This window comes from Microcaecilia unicolor, chromosome 1 (genome assembly GCF_901765095.1).
Source record: "Microcaecilia unicolor chromosome 1, aMicUni1.1, whole genome shotgun sequence".
NCBI lineage: Eukaryota > Metazoa > Chordata > Amphibia > Gymnophiona > Siphonopidae > Microcaecilia > Microcaecilia unicolor.
The window spans coordinates 31,180,467-31,200,208 of NC_044031.1; the positions used below are offsets into that span (position 1 = coordinate 31,180,467).

Sequence of the window (19,742 nt, forward strand, 5' to 3'; positions counted from 1 at the left end):
TGCAGCCTCTATTCTTTCTCAATCTAACCTGGTTGGTCTGAAGGCTGAAGCCATTAGGAGAGAAGCTGAGCGCCCTGCACTGACCCAGTAAAGAGGAAACCAGGGCTGGAAATCGCGCTGTGGAGAAGGGCAGGAGAATGGCTGCAGGGCTTTGTGCTCAGCAGGTAGGAGACTGGCAGGAGGTGGGCAGCAGGGGATGCAGTGCCAGGCAATGTCATGCAACCTCTGATACACACATGGTGCATGGAGCAAGCAGACGAAAAAGAAAGTTCTTCTTCCTGGTTCCCCTCCCTTCACAGGGGCTGGAAATGGTGCTGCAGAGAAGGGCAGGAGAATGGCTGCAGGGCTTTGTGCTCAGCAGGTAGGAGACTGGCAGGAGGTGGGCAGCAGGGGATGCAGTGCCAGGCAATGTCATGCAACCTCTGATACACACATGGTGGATGGAGCAAGCGGATGAAAAAGAAAGTTCTTCTTCCTGGTTCTCCTTCCTTCACAAGGCTGCTGCTCCTGAGCCAGAAAAGAGGGAGTCGGGGCTGGAAATGGTGCTGTGGAGAAGGGCAGGAGAATGGCTGCAGGGCTTTGTGCTCAGCAGGTAGGAGACTGGCAGGAGGTGGGCAGCAGGGGATGCAGTGCCAGGCAATGTCATGCAACCTCTGATACACACATGGTGCATGGAGCAAGCAGACGAAAAAGAAAGTTCTTCTTCCTGGTTCCCCTCCCTTCACAGGGCTGCTGCTCCTGAGTCGGGGCTGGAAATGGTGCTGTGGAGAAGGGCAGGAGAATGGCTGCAGGGCTTTGTGCTCAGCAGGTAGGAGACTGGCAGGAGGTGGGCAGCAGGGGATGCAGTGCCAGGCAATGTCATGCAACCTCTGATACACACATGGTGGATGGAGCAAGCGGATGAAAAAGAAAGTTCTTCTTCCTGGTTCTCCTCCCTTCACAAGGCTGCTGCTCCTGAGCCAGAAAAGAGGGAGTCGGGGCTGGAAATGGTGCTGTGGAGAAGGGCAGGAGAATGGCTGCAGGGCTTTGTGCTGAGCAGGTAGGAGACTGGCAGGAGGTGGGCAGCAGGGGATGCAGTGCCAGGCAATGCCAGGCAGCCTGATACACAAGCAGAAGACGAAATGAGCCTGGCACTGCTCAATCCCTTCCTGGGGCTCCAGAAAACCAAGTTCTGCTCTTTATTCCCTACAGCCTCTCAGGTTCCTGGTTCTCCTCCGACTTGATGATGCGTTTACTTTCTGCTTCCTGTGTTGTTTGTTTGTTTTTTTTTTAGATCAGTCGTTCTCAACCTCTGACAGTGTTCATGTGTGTGACGCACCGAGTGCTAAATTCTCAGTTGAACAAGAACAAAAAAGCCTAAATATAACTTTATCATTGTGTAAAATGATGAAATGGAAATATAAAAGGTTAATAAAAACATTTAATTTTATAAACTGTCTCAAATACTCCATCTCATTTAGCATACTTCCCACTCAGTTGCTTGTTCTTACTGTCACCTACCTACATCCCCAAGTCTCCATTCATTTATTAAGTACCCACACTCTGATCTCTGAGTCCTCTCATAACCCTTCTCACTCATCCCCAAGTCCCCATTTAATCTCGTAAGTACAATACTGGGACAGACCGAAGGTCCATCAAGCTCAGCATCCTGTTTTCAACAGTGGCCAATCCAGTTCACAAGTACCTGGAAAGATCCCAAAACAGTACAATACATTGTATGCTGCTTATCCTAGAAATAAACAGTGGATTTTCCCCAAGTCCATTTTAATAATGGTCTATGGACTTTTCCTTTAGGAAGCCATCCAACCCCCACCTTTTTTAAACCCTGCTAAGCTAACTGCTTTTACTACATTTTCTGGCAAGAATTCCAGCGTTTAATTACGCATTGAGTGAAGAAATATTTTCTCCGATTCATTATACATTTACTACTTTGTAGCCTTTTGGAAAGAGTGATTTAAGTCTACCTGTTCCACTATTTTATAGACCTCTATCACATCTCCCCTCAGCTGTCTTTTCTCCAAGCTGAAGAGCCCTAGTTGCTTTAGTCTTTCCTTAAAGTCTTTTTTTTTTCTGGGGGTGGGAGGAGGGGGATTGCCACCCTAAAGTTCCCCTTCTCATTTATTTAGATTTTGCTCTCATCTTTTTCAGTAGTAACTCAAGGTGAGTTATTCAGGTATACTGGGTATTTCTGTTCCTGGAGGGCTCACAGTCTGAGTTCGTACTGGAGGCAATGGAGGGTTACGTGACACCCAAGATCACAAGGAGCAGCACTGGGATTAGAACCAGCCACCTCCGGATATCAAGACCAGTGCTTTAACCACTAGGCCTACTGCACTACCAGGTTCTTCTATGAACCTCAGGCTCACCTTCTCTTTCCTGTTTTACAATCCTTCTTTAAAAACCCACCCTCTCCATTCAGAATAAGGGGATTTCTTCTGGTCATCTCTCCTTCTCTGAAGCCAGAAAGTGCAGTGATCATGGCCACATAGGAGGGTGCAAGACCCCACATTACAGGGCCAGGCTGGCAGCAGTGCTGCAGCCATAAGGAGGTTGCATGATGCAGCATTTCTAGCCCAGGCCGGTGGCAGCTGTGATTGTGCTGTCAGTGAAGGTAGGTGCAAGACACACTGGTAGTAACTGTCATGGGTGGGGGAATGAGGGGAAACAGCAGATATGCAACATATCTAGCTGAGGCTGGCGACAGCAGCAGCAGGGATTATTAGGAGGTGTGTGAGGAAGCAGATATAGGGATTTCAATATCTGACTCATTAACTATCTGCTCTTCACAGTCTGCAGGGACACAGGAAAAGCATGGGCTTGTCTGTAGATTTTGGGTGGCATATTTCCCGTCTCCTGACAACACTGGTGGAGAACCATTGCTTTTAGATTAACTTTCCATCCCCTTCTCTTCTGCTGCTTCTGTCTCTGCTCTATCCCCAACCTCATACTTGGATTTCAGATCACAGCATAAATAACACAGTAAATGACAACAGACAAAGACCTGCACGGTCCATCCACGCTGCCCAACAAGGCGACCAAAGCCGCAACCATTACTCTGTGCAGGTTACACGCCTTAATGTTTGGATACTGACATTACAACCAGTGCAGTTGTCAATTTTTTACTCTGCTTATCACTTATAGGCAGTTCTATAGGTTACCCTACCTGCCACATATAGACAGTTCTTTATAACACTGCAATATCAGAGCACTAAGCCAATAGCCTGTAGAATGGTTTTATTATTATGGCCTCAGCACTGTCAATTTCATTATAAAAAAGATTAAACGACTAATCCAACCATATTGCTAATAAATAACATTTTACTCTCTAATTTTGAAGCTTAAGATGTCATCCCCTCCCCCATAGAGATACATAATACCCGGAGTCATAGCTTGGCTAGAAGAGTGAACTGGCTAGATCCATGTCAATCTGGATTCAGACCTGGTTATGGAACAGAAACGGTCCTCGTATCCCTACTACACGATCTTCACAGAAACAAAGAAGGGGAGCGCCTCGGTCTGCTAGATTTCTCAGCAGCTTTTGACACTATGGATCATGATATCATGCTATCACGACTGACAGGAACAGGTATCAGTGGAGCAGTACTTGCCTGGTTCAGATCCTATCTATCAGACAAGCAACAATCCATAATGTTTGGCAGCAACTCATCACCACCATGGACACTGACCTGTGGGGTACCACAAGGATCAATACTGTCACTTATTCTGTTCAATAGCTACCTCAAACCACTAGCTGAGCTGATTCGGTCAATGGACACTCAGTTCTACATCTATGCAGATGATGTGCAGCTACTCATACTCATTGAACCTGACTTACCTACAGCCCTGAATAAACTGATTACCTGTCAACATCAATTCAAGAATGGGCTAAACACAACAAACTTAGTGTGAACCCAAGTAAAACCGAGTTTCTCTGGGTCCCTAACACAAGTGGATACATACCTGACATCAAAATTCCTTTTGAGACGTACAAACTCCCCCTGAAATCACAAGTCAGGAACCTTGGAATACAGTTAGATTCAACACTTACTCTGATTCCCCAAATCCAAGCAACCTTCTTCTACTATTTGCTACGCTGCCTCTCTCCTTACATCAAGAAGGTAAACCTTATCCCAGTTGTGCATGCCATGATAATATCTAGATCGGATTACTGTAATGCACTCTACACTGGTCTGACTACAGAGGGTCTGCACCAGCTCCAGTTGATTCAGAATGCTGAAGCGAGACAATAGAAGGTTGCAAGCGACACCCACATCACACCATTTTTGCAAGAACTTCACTGGCTACCAGTACAATACAGGGCTAAACTTAAAACTCTGTCTGATCTTCAAGGCCCTTAAAGGAAATGGCCCCGAGTACCTGAAGAATAGGATGATCCTCTACACACCTCCAAGGACACTAAGGTCCTCTCAAGGACTATCATTAAACCACACCCTCCCCAAAAGACATTACATGATGTGATACCCGTAAACGAACCTCCTGTGTGGCCCCCACACTCTGGAATGCGCTCCCTGCAAGGCTCTGTTTAACACAAGATTATCTCTACTTCAGGAAGCAGGTTAAAGCTTGGCTCTTCAACCAGGTCTTAATGGAAGAAGTAACTAACTTGTTAGTCACACACTCACACACACACAAGAAGTGACACGGGCTGCACATACTACAGCAGGACATGTTTATCCACTCCTACCCTAACTGAGATAATATTTAACCATCTCTCTGACTTCTTGTGCACCTTTCTTTAAATTAGTCATCTTATTTTCTAACTCCTCTTTCTCTCTTATCTCTATATATAAAAGGCAACACCAACGTTCTATGAAGCCTTCAGCCGGAAGTGTGAAGGGGGAGAGATATCCGGTTTCCCCATGAGTGTCTGCCCCACCCTCGCTCTCTCTCTAACACAAACAGTGAAGGAAAACAGCAAAGCAGGAAATCAAATCGCTCTCTCTGTAACAAAGAAGGACTCAGAGGGGGGAGGGGAGAGAGGGCAGAGAGGGCAGGGACACACACACTCCCACATGCACACAGAAGAAAACCTTGCTAGCCCCCGTTTCATTTGCATCAGAAACGGGGCTTTTTTACTAGTCTTCTATATGTTACACCTTATCTTTACCCTTCACTATCAATTAAAGTGTTCTATTACGTATTGTCTTGACACTGTAAGTAGTATACTATGCCATACTTTGTATTGTGATTTGAATATTTTTACTGCTGTAATTGTCTATTGTTTGTTTGATGTATTCTTACTGTACGCCACCTTGAGTGAATTCATTCAAAAAGGCGGTAAATAAATCCTAATAAATAGATTAAATAAATAAATCTAAATGAGATATAAAATACGCATACTTGATCCTGATGTACTCAGTTCGTGGTTGCTCTGAGTCTAAGACTGGCCTAAAATCTCCCTCTTGAAACTGGGTAACTTGGCAGCCCTTCACAAACCTAAGCAAGAGCTCAACTCACAAATCAAGAGGAAAACTTCAGAGTTAACATATTTAGCCTAAGGGGTAGTGGTACTTCCCATTCAGATTATTCCTTTAAAGGTACAGGGGATCGAATGACAGGCACATAAGTACATAAGTATTGCCACACTGGGACAGGCCAGAGGTCTATCAAGAAAGAAACAAAAAAGCAACACTGGGCCTTCAGGATTGAGATGATCAAAGTTTCTTGCTTATTAATTGATGGATAGACCCGACACGGGCTGTGTTTTGGCGCACTGGCGCCTGCCTCAGGGGTCAGCTAATCCTGATCAAAAAAATTGTAGGTGGTACTGTCACAGTGTAGCACCTTTGATGTGGATTGGAGTCTCAATTGCTCCCAGAGCCTAATGAGCAAGGACAATGCTGTCAGTCTAAAAAAACCGCCAGCTCTGGGAGCAATTGAGACTCCATTCCACATCAAAGGTGCTACACTGTGACAGTACCACCTACAGTCCCATCCCCTTTATCATTTTCGTCGCCCTTCTCTGTACCTTTTCTAATTCCACTATACCTTTTTTGAAATGCGTTAACCAGAACTGCACACAATATTCGAGGTGCAGTTACACCATAGAGCGATACAAAGGCATTATAACGTCCTCACTTTTGTTTTCCATTCCTTTCCTAATAATATCTAACATTCTATTTGCTTTCTTGGCCGCTGTAGCACACTGAGCAGAGGGTTTCAACGTATCATCAACAACGACGCCAAGATCTCTTTCTTGGTCGGTGACTCCTAACATGGAACCTTGCATTATGTAGCTATAGTTTGGGTTCCTCTTTCCCACATGCATCACCTTGCACTTGCTCACATTAAACGTCATCTGCCATTTAGATGCCCAGTCTCCCAGTCTCGTAAGGTCCTCTTGTAATTTTTCACAATCCTCTCGCGATTTAACAACTTTGAATAACTTTGTGTCCTCGGCAAATTTAATTACCTCGCTAGTTACTCCCATCTCTAGATCATTTATAAATATGTTAAAAGATATGAAGAAGGTAGTTTTATAACTCTGCATCTGTTCTATGAAGGAATTCAGGAGTCTTTATCTAGTATTAGCTTAATGGATAGATAACGCGCATATGCACTTAGGTATGAGCTGGTATAAGTGAGAATGACACGAGGACAAAGTTTGTCCCCATCCCCTTATGTTCTGTCTCCTTCCCCACTCCGTCCCCGCAGGCCGTCTCCGTCCCTGCCCCGTTCCCGCAGGTTCTGTCCCCATCCCTGTGGTTACCACAGGTAGCTGTCCCTGTGTCATTTCTACTCCTAAGTTCATAGTTAGACTTCCCAACTCTGGAGTACACAGAGGAAACTGAGTCTAGGACTTCACATGGGAAAACAAAGCTGGCAAAATGTCTGGGGAAGAGAGGTCTTGGTGTTCTGTTTTCCAAGATATAGTATTAGAAGAATAAAGTCAGCTGAACTCCTCCACATATCACCGAGTTTGTTTCTGGTTTGTGTTTCAGGAGCCAGTGACGTTGGAGGATATCACTGTCTACTTCTCCCAGGAGCAGTGGGAATATTTGAATGAAGCTCAGAAGAAGCTTTACGTGGAGGTGATGAAGGAGAATTATGAGACTCTGATCTCACTAGGTAAGGATTGCATTCTCTGCATTTTTTGCAGACACGGGCTGATTTTATAAAAGTAATTTGAGACATTTTTCTGTATCTCCTTTAATCTGGAAACTTCAAAGTATGATCACAGCCTGTCTCAACCCTGTTCTCTTTCTGCAGAAGGAATGGATCCTCAGGAGATTAGTCGAGATCGGGAGGCGGGGCTGGTGGTTGGGAGATGGGGATAGTGCTGGGCAGACTTATACGGTCTGTGCCAGAGCCGGTGGTGGGAGGCAGGGATAGTGCTGGACAGACTTATACGGTCTGTGCCAGAGCCGGTGGTGAGAGGCAGGGATAGTGCTGGGCAGACTTATACGGTCTGTGGCAGAGCCGGTGGTGGGAGGCGGGGCTGGTGGTTGGGAGGCGGGGATAGTGCTGGGCAGACTTATACGGTCTGTGCCAGAGCCGGTGGTTGGGAGGCGGGGCTGGTGGTTGGGAGGCAGGGATAGTGCTGGGCAGACTTATACGGTCTGTGCCCTGAAGAGCACAGGTACAAATCAAAGTAGGGTATACACAAAAAGTAGCACATATGAGTTGTCTTGTTGGGCAGACTGGATGGACCGTGCAGGTCTTTTTCTGCCGTCATCTACTATGTTACTATGTTCTGAGTATGGCAGTGATAGAGCCAGGATTGAGGAACGTTTAGACGATCCTGTGTCTTACCAGATTTCTTCCCTATAAATCAGAGACAAATCCCCTTTCCAGGGCCGGTCTTAGCAAGTGTGGGGCCCTGTGCAGACCAATTTGGTGGAGCCCCATCCTAGCCCCACCCCCACCCCAGATCCACCCTATTGATAAGATTATTCAATTTTTAGAAAATTGTTTTATTTATGAAATTTCAAATAGAGACAAATGAATCTAAACTTGTACAGAAAAACTGATTGAAATAATAAGCACAATGCTATCATGAAACTCCCTCTCCCCAGAAATTATTCAGTTCAAGTCCACTACAATTAGTAGTTCCAATTCTCATAACCCCGGAGGGTCACAGGTGCGGACACACAATCTCTCCACTGCAAAACACTATACACAAACTTGTGCAAAAACACGCTCATAACCTTACCAAACCATAACAGCACTAATTCCAAGGACAGGACGAGCTACAACCTTATGCGTGGAAAGGCAGAACTGTAATTACACCAGGCTCTAAAACACCAATACACTACCTCGTGAAAAAAACAAAACAAAAAGGGCTGCAAATACTACATGCTAGCAGAATACTGCACCTTGATCACACATGAAAAACACATGACACAACAGATATGAAGGCAAAATACTGAACTGGAAAGTTACCTCAAGAAGTCAGACTCAGCATGCAGCAATACTAGAAAAATTGAAACTTACATGCAAAATATCACAAATGCACATTTCCAAAAGCTGACATATTCCAATTAATAAATTCTGAATAAAATACTTCTTTTCTACCTTTGTTGTCTGATCATTTAGTTTTTCTATTCGCTTTGGTCCCAGTGTCTTGTGTTTTATGCAGTGTCTTCTTTCAATTTGATATTTTTTCTCTCACCATGTCCACCATCCTCCTGTGTCCTTATGTGTCCTGTCTACTATCTGTAGCCCTGTCCCTATCCTTTCTCCAGTTTCAGCATCTGCCTTCAAAGTGTTCCGATCCTGCCCTTAAATTCAGCAATTTTCCGTCCATCCATATCCAGCATTTCTCCTCCCTCCCCTCCATCCATGTGCATCTACTTTCCTCCCCTCCCCTACATCCATGTCCAGCATTTCTCCTCTCTCCCTTCCCTTCCATCTATGTGCATCTCCTTCCTTTGTCTTTCCTTCCCTCCATTCCTGCCTAACATTTCTCCTCTCTCTCCTGCCCTCCCCTCCATGTCCAGCAATTTCTCCTCTCTCCCTGGTCCCTGCCCTCCCATCCATGTCCATCGATGCTCCTCTCTCTCCTTCCCTTCTCCATCCATCCATATCCAGCAATTCTCCTCTCTCCCCTGCCCTCCCCTCCATGCCCATCAATTTCTCCTCTCTCCCTGGGCCCTGCCCTCTCCTACCATCCATGTCCATCCTTGTCCATCGATGCTCCTCTCTCCCCTTCCTTCCTTCCTCCGTCCATATCCAGCAATTCTCCTCTCTCCCCTGTCCTCCCCTCCATGTCCAGCAATTTCTCCTCTCTCTCTGGGCCCTGTCCTCCATCCATGTCCATTGATGCTCGTCTCTCCCCTGTCCCCCTCTATCTATCCATATCCAGCAATTCTCCTGCCTCCCCTCCATGTCCAGCAATTAATCCTCTCTCCCTGGGCCCTGCCCTCCCATCCATGTCCATCCTTGTCAATGCTCCTCTCTCCCCATCCCTTCCGCTCCCATGTCCACCTGCCCGCCCTCTTCTCTCTTCTAGTTCAACTATTTAAATTTACCTCGCTCCACCTCCGACGTGTGCGCAGCGTCAGTGAAAGCACTGCCTGTCTGACGTCTCTCCACCAGCCTTCCCTTCGCTCGTTCGTTCCCTCAGTGCCCCGCCTTCTGATATAATTTCCTCGAGGGCATTTCCTTGAGGGACACAGAGGGAACAAACGAGCGAAGGGAAGGCTAGTGGAGAGACGTCAGAAAGGCAGCACTTTCACTAATGCTGCGCAGACGTCGGAGGCGGAGCGAGGTAAATTTAAAGTGCCGGGGATGGAGTGGAGGAGGCTTAGGCTGACTGAGGCGCGCCGGGCAGGGCCCCCTTAAGCGCAAGGCCCTATGCGGCCGCCTCGGCCTAAGACCGGCCCTGCCCCTTTCAGCTCTCGAGCAGAGCCGGGAGCATAAATAATCATGACCCCCTGGCAGCAGATCACATTGAAGTAACCTTTAATCAAAATTATGGTGTTGTGTTCATTAGCCTCTAATCAGCTCAGGACACTGGCACTAGGTTTATGGATTTGTTTTGAAACTAATGACAAAATGTGACAAATGAGCGTGTTTTCAATTTGTGACCAGGGGGATAGGATGAGCCTGAATCTTCATTAGTACCATTTGGTTTTGACATAGAGGGGGATAATCGAATGGGGGCACCCCTCTCTAAGGACGTCTCTGTAAAGGGGCGGGGCAACCCGTATTATCGAAACAAGATGGACGTCCATCTTTCGTTTCAATAATATGGTCGGGGACGCCGAAATCATGAAATTTAGGTCGACCTTAGAGATGGTCATCCCCGGTTTTTAGCGATAATGGAAAGTGAGGATGCCCATCTCAGAAATGACCAAATCCAAGCCATTTGGTCGTGGGAGGAGCCAGCATTCGTAGTGCACTGGTCCCACTAACTGAATGGAAAAAGCCCTTCCCTTACCGATCCGGAAAGGAACGGGCATGCATGAAGGAAATTACATGCAAATGAGCTGCTCGCAGTTAGCTCATTTGCACATGATTTCCTACCTAAGGAGGGGAAGTGACGGCAGTTGAGGACGTCCTTCCCTGCAGCGGCAGGAAGCGATGGCAGTTGAGGACGTCCTTCCCTGCAGCGGCAGGAAGCGATGGCAGTTGAGGACGTCTAAATACCACACAGCAGCCACTTATATACTCTTTGGCACAATGGAAATTCCCTCCCAAATCATACAACCTTGCAATTTCAGCTATTTTCTGTCTTAATTCAGCTAATTTCTGTCTTACTTTATTGTTTACATAAAATGGAAAAATACTATCTGAGTGTTATGGAGTACAGAACACAATATCTAAATGTTTATAAAAAAACAGAAGTCCAAGGTTTCTTTCACAGGAGATTATAGTCGCCATTTTGCCACAGGAATCTTCCCAAAACCCAGGACTTTATCATTGTTTTGTCTAACAACCTCCACACATCTTCTCTCTCAAACTGTTTACTTATTCTTTGTGTCCTTGCTGAGCTAGAGTCGGTGGCACCATTTTTGTCAGGTGAGGGGGAGAGCACTCCTTGCTGATATGACCTCGAATTCTCAACTCTCAGCAAAAAGTAAAAATGCAGCTCTCAGGCATTTTAAGTTTGAGCCTTTTAGCTATGTAGTTCATGGGTCATAACTGACTTGTCAGTGGTCAGAAAAGTGCAAATCAATTCACCCGCGACAGAAAGCAGTTGAGGACGGCCAAAATCGGCTTTCGATTATGCCGATTTGGGCGACCTTAGGAGAAGGACGCCCATCTCCCGATTTGTGTCGGAAGATGGGCTCCCTTCTCCTTCGAAAATAAGCAGGATAGTAACATAGTAGATGACGGCAGATAAAACCTGTACGGCCCATTCAGTCTGCCAAACAAGATAAACACATTACATATGGTATATGATACTTTATATGTATATCTGATTTTGTTCTAAATTTTCTGAAGTGAACGTTGAAGCCCCTGATCAGCTTCACTCCATCCCATCCAAATCTGTTGAGCCACGGTCAGGGCACAGATCCACTGTTCTGTCAGGAAAACACAGGTAATGTAATGAAGGAGGAGGCTTTTATAATATCTGATGCTTTGCACACTTGCTGCAACTGGTGGTAAGAGACCTCCCTTGGAGAGCAGCAGTCCTGTCCTGAAGCTACTGATTGATAAGTGCTGAAAAATAGCAGGGTTTTTCCAGTGGAGTGTGAAAGCTGAGCACGAACTGCATCAGAGGCAGGAAGCAGCAGGAGTACCTGTGTATCAGCATCTGTGCATCTGCCTCCCCCTCCATATTGCAGGTCCAGAGTCTCTTCCCCTTTCCTCGCCCCCCTCGATCCAGCCTCTGTCTCCCTCCGTCCCCATGGCCCCTTTAACTTGCTTCAGTTGCCGCAGTTGCCAGCACTGCTGCACTTCTAACAGGCTTCCTTGGAGCGTGTCCAGCAGCCTCTGACGCAACTTCCTGCTTCCGCATGGGAGGGACGTGTCACAGGGAAGGCCGAGGCCCTAAGGCAACCTGTTAGAAGTGCGGCAGTGATGGTACCTGAAGTGACCGCAGGGAAGGAAGGAGAGAAAGAGAGACAGACACTGGATTGGGGAGGATGGGAGGAGGAAAGAGGGGAGAAACTGGATCTACAGGATGGAGGGACAGAGACGTACTGGACCTTGAGAGAGGTGCAGGTGCTGCTCTATTAGATGGAGTGGCGGGGGGGGGGTAAGAAATAGTGCTGGACCCAGGGGGATGGATAGATTCTGGACCAGTGTGGAAGAGGGGAGAGAGGCTGAGCCTGGACTGGAGGAAGGAAAGAGTGGGGAGAAGATGCCGGATGAAAGAGATGGAAAGAGACACTGAAAAGGGGGGAGGGCAGAGGAAAGGGGAGAGACGGATTGAGTGAGAGAGAGGTACAGGTGCTCCTCTGCTTGACTGTGGGGGAGGGACAGCCAGGAAGAGGTGCTGAATCCAGGAGGGAGAGGGATACTAGACCATATGATCGGTTCAAGTGGGGGGTAGAGTGGAGGGGAGGGACAGAGAGAGAGACACTGAAACTGGATTTGAGGAAGGGAAGGGGAAAGATACTGGACTCAGAAGAGATCGTGCATGGTAGGGGGAGAGGAAGTGAGAAGGAGAGATAGGGGGTGTGGGAGGAAGAGAAGAGAGAGGAGGGATAGAAAGATATTCTGGGTATGAGGTAACATAGGGACAGGGACCAAGAGGGGCAATACTGGACAGAGAGGGAATAGGAACACAGAGGGCCAGTGCTGGACATGGGGGGGGGGGGGGGTAAAGGGACAATGCTGATCACAGGATGAGGGTTAGGAACATTGGGTGGAAATGCAGCACAGGGTAACATAGGAACATGGAGGAGAGATGCTGAATATAGGGAAGGACAGACACACAGGGGCCCTTTTACAAAGGTGCAAAAGGGCCTACACGCATGCAGCATTCATCAAATCAGCATTACTGCCTGGCTAGCTCGTGTGCCTGGCGGTAATTCCAAGTTAGACGTGTGCCGAAAACCCACGGTAGAAAATAATTTTCTATTTTCTACTGTGGGGGCATTCCCAGCAGTAATTGGCAGTTGGTGCGCGCTGGATGGTTACCACGCAGGTAACACGTGAGCTGTTACCGCTAAGTCAGTGGGTGGCTTTAAGGGCTCAGGCCATAAATAGATGCGCGCTGGTTTTCATTTTGCCGCATGTCCATTTCCCCCCCCCCAAAAAAAAAAAAAAACCCCAACCTTTTTTCCAGACACGATGAAGAAATGGTCCTGCGCGTGTCCAATGCACACGCCCACAGTACTGAAGGCCACTTTTTGGCACGCCTTTGTAAAAGAGCCCTTTAGGGCAAATGTTGAACGTGGAGGGAAGGATAAGGACACAGAGGGGAGATGTTGGGCAGGATAGATGGGGTCACAGAGGGAAGATGGATGGTATAGAGCGAGAAGAAATGTCAAATGGATTGGAGACTTTGCAAAGACTAGAAAAAAGCAGAGAAAAGAGACACTGGGACCAAAGTGAATCGAAAAATAAAATGCTCAGAAAATAAAGATAGAAAAAAGTGTTCTATTCAATTTATTACTTTCAATATGTCAACTTTTGGAAATACACATCTCTGAAATTGTACATTTCAGTTACTGTTTCTCTGTTATTGCTCTGTGCAGAGGTTGACTTCTTGAGGTTCCAGTTCAGTTTTTTGCCTTCATATCTCTTATTACTGATGTGTGGTCCTTTGTTTCATATTTGTTGAGGGTCTGTCTGTGTTGTGCATGTGTGACCAATTGTAGTATTCTGTGTAGAGAATTTGTTGCAGGAGCAGAGACGCCATGCTATAAGATATCGTGATTAGCCAAAAAGTTGCTTGGCCCCCTGAAGAAGCTTATTATATATAGCGAAACGGAGAGCCCCGTAGGGCAAGATTAAAAGCTAAGTAACATTAAGTATTGTTTCTAACATTTGATATAGAGGAAAGAAATATCACGATTGACTATTATTGATCATTATATCCATTATTTACTATATAGAAGCAGAGTTTTTTTAAGACCGAGGATTATAACGGAGTCCAAGGAACGCTGGCGTTTGAGCACATTAAGCGCAGTAACGCCATGCAAGGACTGATGAGGTCTTTTTCTCTGCTTCGAGTTTAATACAGAAAAAAGAAGAAAAAGGACAAATAAATAAAAAAGACTAAGTTAAGTAGAATTAACAGAATGGATACCGTTTAATACTTTGATTAGAAGTTCTAAAATATTCAGCTCACCATTGCTATCACGGTAATATTTGCAGTGCCACTTTTTTTTTTAAATATATATTCTGTGGCAGATAACAGCAGACGCGGATTCTGTGGGGATGTGACTACTATAGGGGCAGACTCAGAGCCATGGCTAGTTGGCCCTATGTCAGTACCGGCACTTTTTTTCCTAGAAAAAAAAATCTCACTGCTTAATCTGTATTTGGTGTATGTCTGTATTCTGGAGCAGAGATGGCTGCTGAGTTCAAGGTGTTGGTGATGTTTTACTTTGGCAGGTTCGGAGTGACTTGCAGTGTTTTGTGTTGCTTCACACAGTACCTGATGATGGAGGGAGTTTGTGTCACTGTTATTGAGATGACATCACACTTTTTTCCCCTGTGCTGGGTATATACCCACATAATACAGTGTTTCAGAAATCCTGTTATGCTATCTGATGAATGTGTGATCTGTGAGTTTTGGGGTAGACTGCAAAATAAAATCAAGACATAACCTAACTTTGTAAATGGTATGAAATCCATACTGCATTGGTCGAGTCATCTCTGGAATGGCAGGCTGGGCTGAATTAGGATGTGTTTCCATACTAGTCACCACACAAATAATTAGCACGGATACGTTATGAAATGCTATGATTTATTTTTAATGTGCTGATGATTAAAGGTTGTTTTACACTTAGCGGATTATTAAGCTGAGGAACCTGTTGCCAAAGGATGTGGTCAAGGCAACTAGTTATGGAGAGGTTCAAAAGAGGTTTGGACAGGTTCTTTGAGGAAATGTCTATAAAAATGTTTTAGGAGCCGATGCACAGCGGCGCCCCTTAAATACAGGTACTGCGGAAAAAATTACTGCGTCGCAAATGGCGACCAATGCACAAAGAGCATCACATGCAAATGAGATGCACGGATCCCCCTTTGTGCATCGGTCGCTGTTTGTGACTCAGAGCTGTCAAATGTGTTAGCTTGCCCACCAGGGAGTTTTGTGAGTTGCGTGAGGGGCTCAAGAGGGGGTCCACCAGAACCCCCTCTCAGGCCTCCCAACCAGCTCGCCCCCCCCCCCAAAAAAGACCTTTTATAAATTCTGTGGTGCTCCAGTGGACCTTGACCCCAACCTCTCCCGACCCCCCCCCCCCCCAAGCAAAAAAACCTGGTGGTCTAGTGGACTGCTTTCTGATCCCCATCCTTACTCTAAATATCACTCCCTAGTGGTCTACTGACCCCCAACCCCCATACCTTAAATGCGCTGGAGGCAGGAGCAACTCCTCCTCCTTCATGCCTCTGGGCCTGGCCCTCTCAAAATGGCGGTGCCAAGCCCCTGCCTGATGCATCTTGGGATGCACTGGGAAGGTCTAAACACAAGGAGTTTTCCCTTATATGGTGTTTAGCCCTTGGGCCCAGAGGGAGGAGCAGTTGATCTTGCTCTTCTTTCTCCAGCTCATTTAAGGTATGCAGGGGTGCGTGGTCACTAGACCAGCAGGAAGTGATGCTTACATTGAGGGGGGGGGGGGGTCGAGATGTGGTCCACTGAACCTCCCAGAGTTTTTTTTTTTGCTGGAGGAGGTTAGGGGGGTTGGGGACCATTGGACTACCATGGAAGTTTTAGAAGGTCTTGGTGGTGGGGGGGGGGGGGGGGCAGGGGGCAGTTCAATGGACCACCAGGGTTTCTTGCTTGGGGAGGAGGGAGGGGGTCAGGGGGGTGGTCTGGAGGGGTGCAGTAGGGAGCACAAGGAGGCAGCCTTTCCAGCTGCCTGTTTCTCTCCTCCAACAGTTTCAGAGCTGCCGTAAAATCTAGCTAGTTAATCTAGGCACTCTGGAACTGTGCATCGCACGGAATACTCATAATATTAACGAGCTTGTAATATATTTGCATTAGCATAGGGTTCTCGGTGGCTGCTAACAGCACATGTTAGAGCCACGGAAAACCGCTTTATGTGTTACTCACTAAATAATGCTTGCTTGAGACTGGCTACAACCAGTCTAAAGCAAATGTTACAAGCACAGTAATCGTTGTGCATCGGACCCTTAGTCACGTAGAGTTGGGAGAAGCTTTGCTCATCCCTAAAAATGAGTCATGGGAAATAGACCTACTTTTTGGGATCTGGTGGGCACTTGTCACCCAGACTGGCCATGGTCAGAGACAGGATGGTAGACTCAGTGGAGCTTGGCCCGGCTCAGCAAGGCTTTGTCTATGAGGAAAGACCAGAAACATGATTTTGATTATTGACGTGAAGGTGATCATATATTCTAATCTGTATCTCGTGCAGTGATCAGCTTGAACATTTTGCATTCCCAGCAGAGAAGGGGTGGAAAATGTACAAAGGCATATTATATTGCCAAACTAATTAAACTGTTCTTCTCCTACAATAATGGCCAATGTTCTTTTTTTTTTAATGTAGAAAAAGATACTCCGAAAAACAGTGATGCAGAGACACATTGCTGGAAGCTCAGTGAGAATCCGGAAGGGGAAATGATGTTACCAGAAAGAGACAAAGAAGAAACTTCTTTCTGTTCTGACTGGGAAGGAAAGGGAAAAAATCAATGGATCTCAAAAAATTCAACAGGAAGCTCAGCTCTGTGTGACTACAGTACTGGCAATATCATATCTGCAGGCAAAGAGCAGCGAAACCGGATGAGAGATCAAATATGTTTATGTGATGTTTGTAAGATATTCCTCAGCAGTCACAGAGCTATGAAATCACATCAGCGAGCTGATACTGAAGAGAGATCGTCTAACTGTACAGACGGTGTGAAAACCTTCAGTCAAAAGATAGAACTACAGAGAGACGAGAAAACATGTGTAAAGGATACATATTTTATATGTTGTGAGGGTGGCATTGGGTTCAATAAGAAGAAAGAGCTAATGGAACACCAGCAAAATAATAAAGAAAGTAGTAGAAACATTACAAGATACCTGAAAAACAGTGATAAGAGAAAATTATCATATCCTGGTTGTGACAAAAATTTCAACCAGAAAGAAAATGTCACAAAATGCCACCCAGGAAAGGGACCAGTTTCAGGTACAAAATGTAAGAAAAACATCCATCAGAAGATTTATCTCACCAGGCACAAGGGAATCCACACAACTGTGAAACAATCTGGTAGTACTGCATGTGCAAAAAGCATCAGGTGCAAGACAGATGTTACTATGGACAACAGAAATGACATAGGATTAAAGTTATTTATGTGTACCGAGTGTGGTAAAAGCTTCGGGCAGAAGGGACACCTCACTGTGCACCAGAGAATCCACACAGGAATAAAACCATTTATATGCACTCAGTGTGGGAAAAGCTTCAAGGAGAAGGGACACCTCACTGTGCACCAGAGAATCCACACAGGAATAAAACCATTTATATGCACTCAGTGTGGAAAAAGCTTCAAGCAGAAGACACACCTCACTGTGCACCAGAATATCCACACAGGATTGAAACCATTTATCTGTACAGACTGTGGTAAAAGCTTTAGGTGGCAGGCAGAGCTCACCCAGCACCAGACTGTCCACACGGGAGTGAAACCATTTGTGTGTACTGAGTGTGGTAAAAGCTTCTGTCACAAGACACACCTCACCCAGCACCAGAAAACCCACACAGGAGTGAAACCATTCGTCTGTACTGAGTGTGGTAAAAGCTTCTGTCGCAAGATGAACCTCACTCAGCACCAGACTGTCCACACGGGAGTGAAACCATTTGTGTGTACTGAGTGTGGTAAAAGCTTCAATCGCAAGATACACCTCACTGTGCACCAGACTATCCATACAGGAATGAAACCGTTTGTCTGCACTCAGTGTGGAAAAAGCTTCAGGCACAGCACACACCTCAGTGTGCATCAGAGTATCCACACAGGAATGAAACCATTTATATGCACTGAATGTGGGAAACGATTCAGGCGCAAAAGAAACCTTACTATGCACTACAAAATCCACACAGGAGCAAAACCATTTATCTGTACGGAATGTGGTAAAAGCTTTAGGTGGCAGGGAGACTTTGCCCAGCATCAGAGAATACACACCGGAGTAAAACCATTTATCTGTAGTGAGTGTGGTAAAGGTTTCTGGCGGAAGGCATACTTTACTATGCATCATAAAACCCACATGGGGTGAAACTATTTATATGTACAGAATGTGGAAAAAATTCAGGTGGAAGGGATTCCTTACCCAGTACCAGAAAAGCCACACAGAGATGAAATTATTTAAATGTAGTGAGTGTGATGAAAGCTTTAGTCAGAAGGGAAATCTCAGTATTCACAAGAGAATCCACATGGAGTAAATCGATTTACATATACTGAGTGTGGTAAAAGTTTCAGTGCACTGCAGAAGCCATACAGAAGGGAAACCATAAGTTCTTATTGTGGTAACTTCAGTGAGAAGATAGACCTCACCCAGCACCAGACAATCCACAAGGGAGTGAAACTATTTATATGTACTAAGTGTGGTAAAGGTTTTAGGCTATGACACACTTCAATGTGCACCATTGTAGTCACACAGAAATGAAACCACATACGTGTACTGAGTGTGGTAAAAGCTTCATTTGGAAGTCAAGCCTCAACAGGCACAAGAGAATTCACACAGGAGTAAAACATTCTGACGAGTGGAAGGAATGGGTAAGAATCTACTAGTACTTTAAGGGAAGAAAGCAGCAGAATTTACGAAGGAGAAAAAAAGCTTCAAGGAATTAGACCAGCAGTGAAGGCACAACAAGTGGCAAATGCATTAAGTGGTCACAGAACTTTGGAGGAGCAGAGAATTGAGCTGCTGTGATTTTTTTAAATACGTTTTGAGTGTGACCACATTTGCTGGCTTTAGAGAACCCCTGATGAAGACTGTGTATGTTGAAACATGGCCCGTGTTGGGTAAGGGAAAGCGGGGGGGGGGGGGGGGGGGGGGGATGGGGACTCGATATACCACCTTTCTGTATTTTTTTGCAGCTACATTCAAAGTGGTTTACATACTATATACAGGTACTTATTTGTACCTGGGGCATTGGAGGGTACTCCGACTGCTACAGATTTAGTTCCTGAGGTTGACCTTTTGAATGTCTTTGATAATTTGGAGACCTCAGAGACAGAGATGGTGGTCTCTGGTGCTGCCATCTGATCGCAAATGGCTTCTGTGTGTTTTCTTTTAAAAAAATGAGATGTGCCTTTTTTGGGTCTCCAAGTCAGGATGTTCCCTGACCTGACCAAGGGAAACCGAGAAAAAAAAACGTTTTCACTTATTTATAGCGGCAGTTATTCAAATGGGAGCTCTTTTCTTTTTAAAATGTCCATATAAGTGTATTATTAAGTGGACGTCTGTTAAATATTTGTTTAAAACCCGATCAGCTCTCTGCATTCTTGAGTAGCAAGAAAAGGGACTCAATATGTAGAGTAGCTACAAGTGATCCGCAGTAGTAGTTGCTGTAGAATCCTGTGCTGTTACTCTTTTTATTGCATTGTAATAGATATGACGAAGCCCACAGAAATTGAATGGGTTTCGTTGCATTTGCCACACCAGAATTGTTAGTGCAGCTTTGTAGAAGGAGTCTGATGTTTGCATAATTGTTTAGTTTTGATTT

General features: G+C 45.7%; 1 protein-coding gene across 1 annotated transcript; it reads left to right on the forward strand.

Annotated features, from left to right (window-relative positions):
- The first annotated feature begins 44 nt into the window (after positions 1–44).
- On the forward strand, positions 45–19,022 carry LOC115464543 (gastrula zinc finger protein XlCGF57.1-like). The gene is made up of 3 exons (XM_030194912.1): positions 45–164; positions 6,963–7,089; positions 16,590–19,022. Exons 1-3 carry the CDS (start codon positions 138–140, stop codon positions 18,287–18,289), a joined length of 1,854 nt encoding a protein of 617 aa, XP_030050772.1. The 5' UTR covers positions 45–137; the 3' UTR covers positions 18,290–19,022.
- Positions 19,023–19,742: the final 720 nt, after the last annotated feature.

Coding starts and splice junctions, on each gene's coding strand:
- LOC115464543 (XM_030194912.1), top strand. CDS start 138: ATGGCTGCAGGGCTTTGTGCTCAGCAG. Junction 165..6,962: donor CAGGGCTTTGTGCTCAGCAG/GTAGGAGACTGG, acceptor TTTGTGTTTCAG/GAGCCAGTGACGTTGGAGGA. Junction 7,090..16,589: donor TGAGACTCTGATCTCACTAG/GTAAGGATTGCA, acceptor TTTTTAATGTAG/AAAAAGATACTCCGAAAAAC.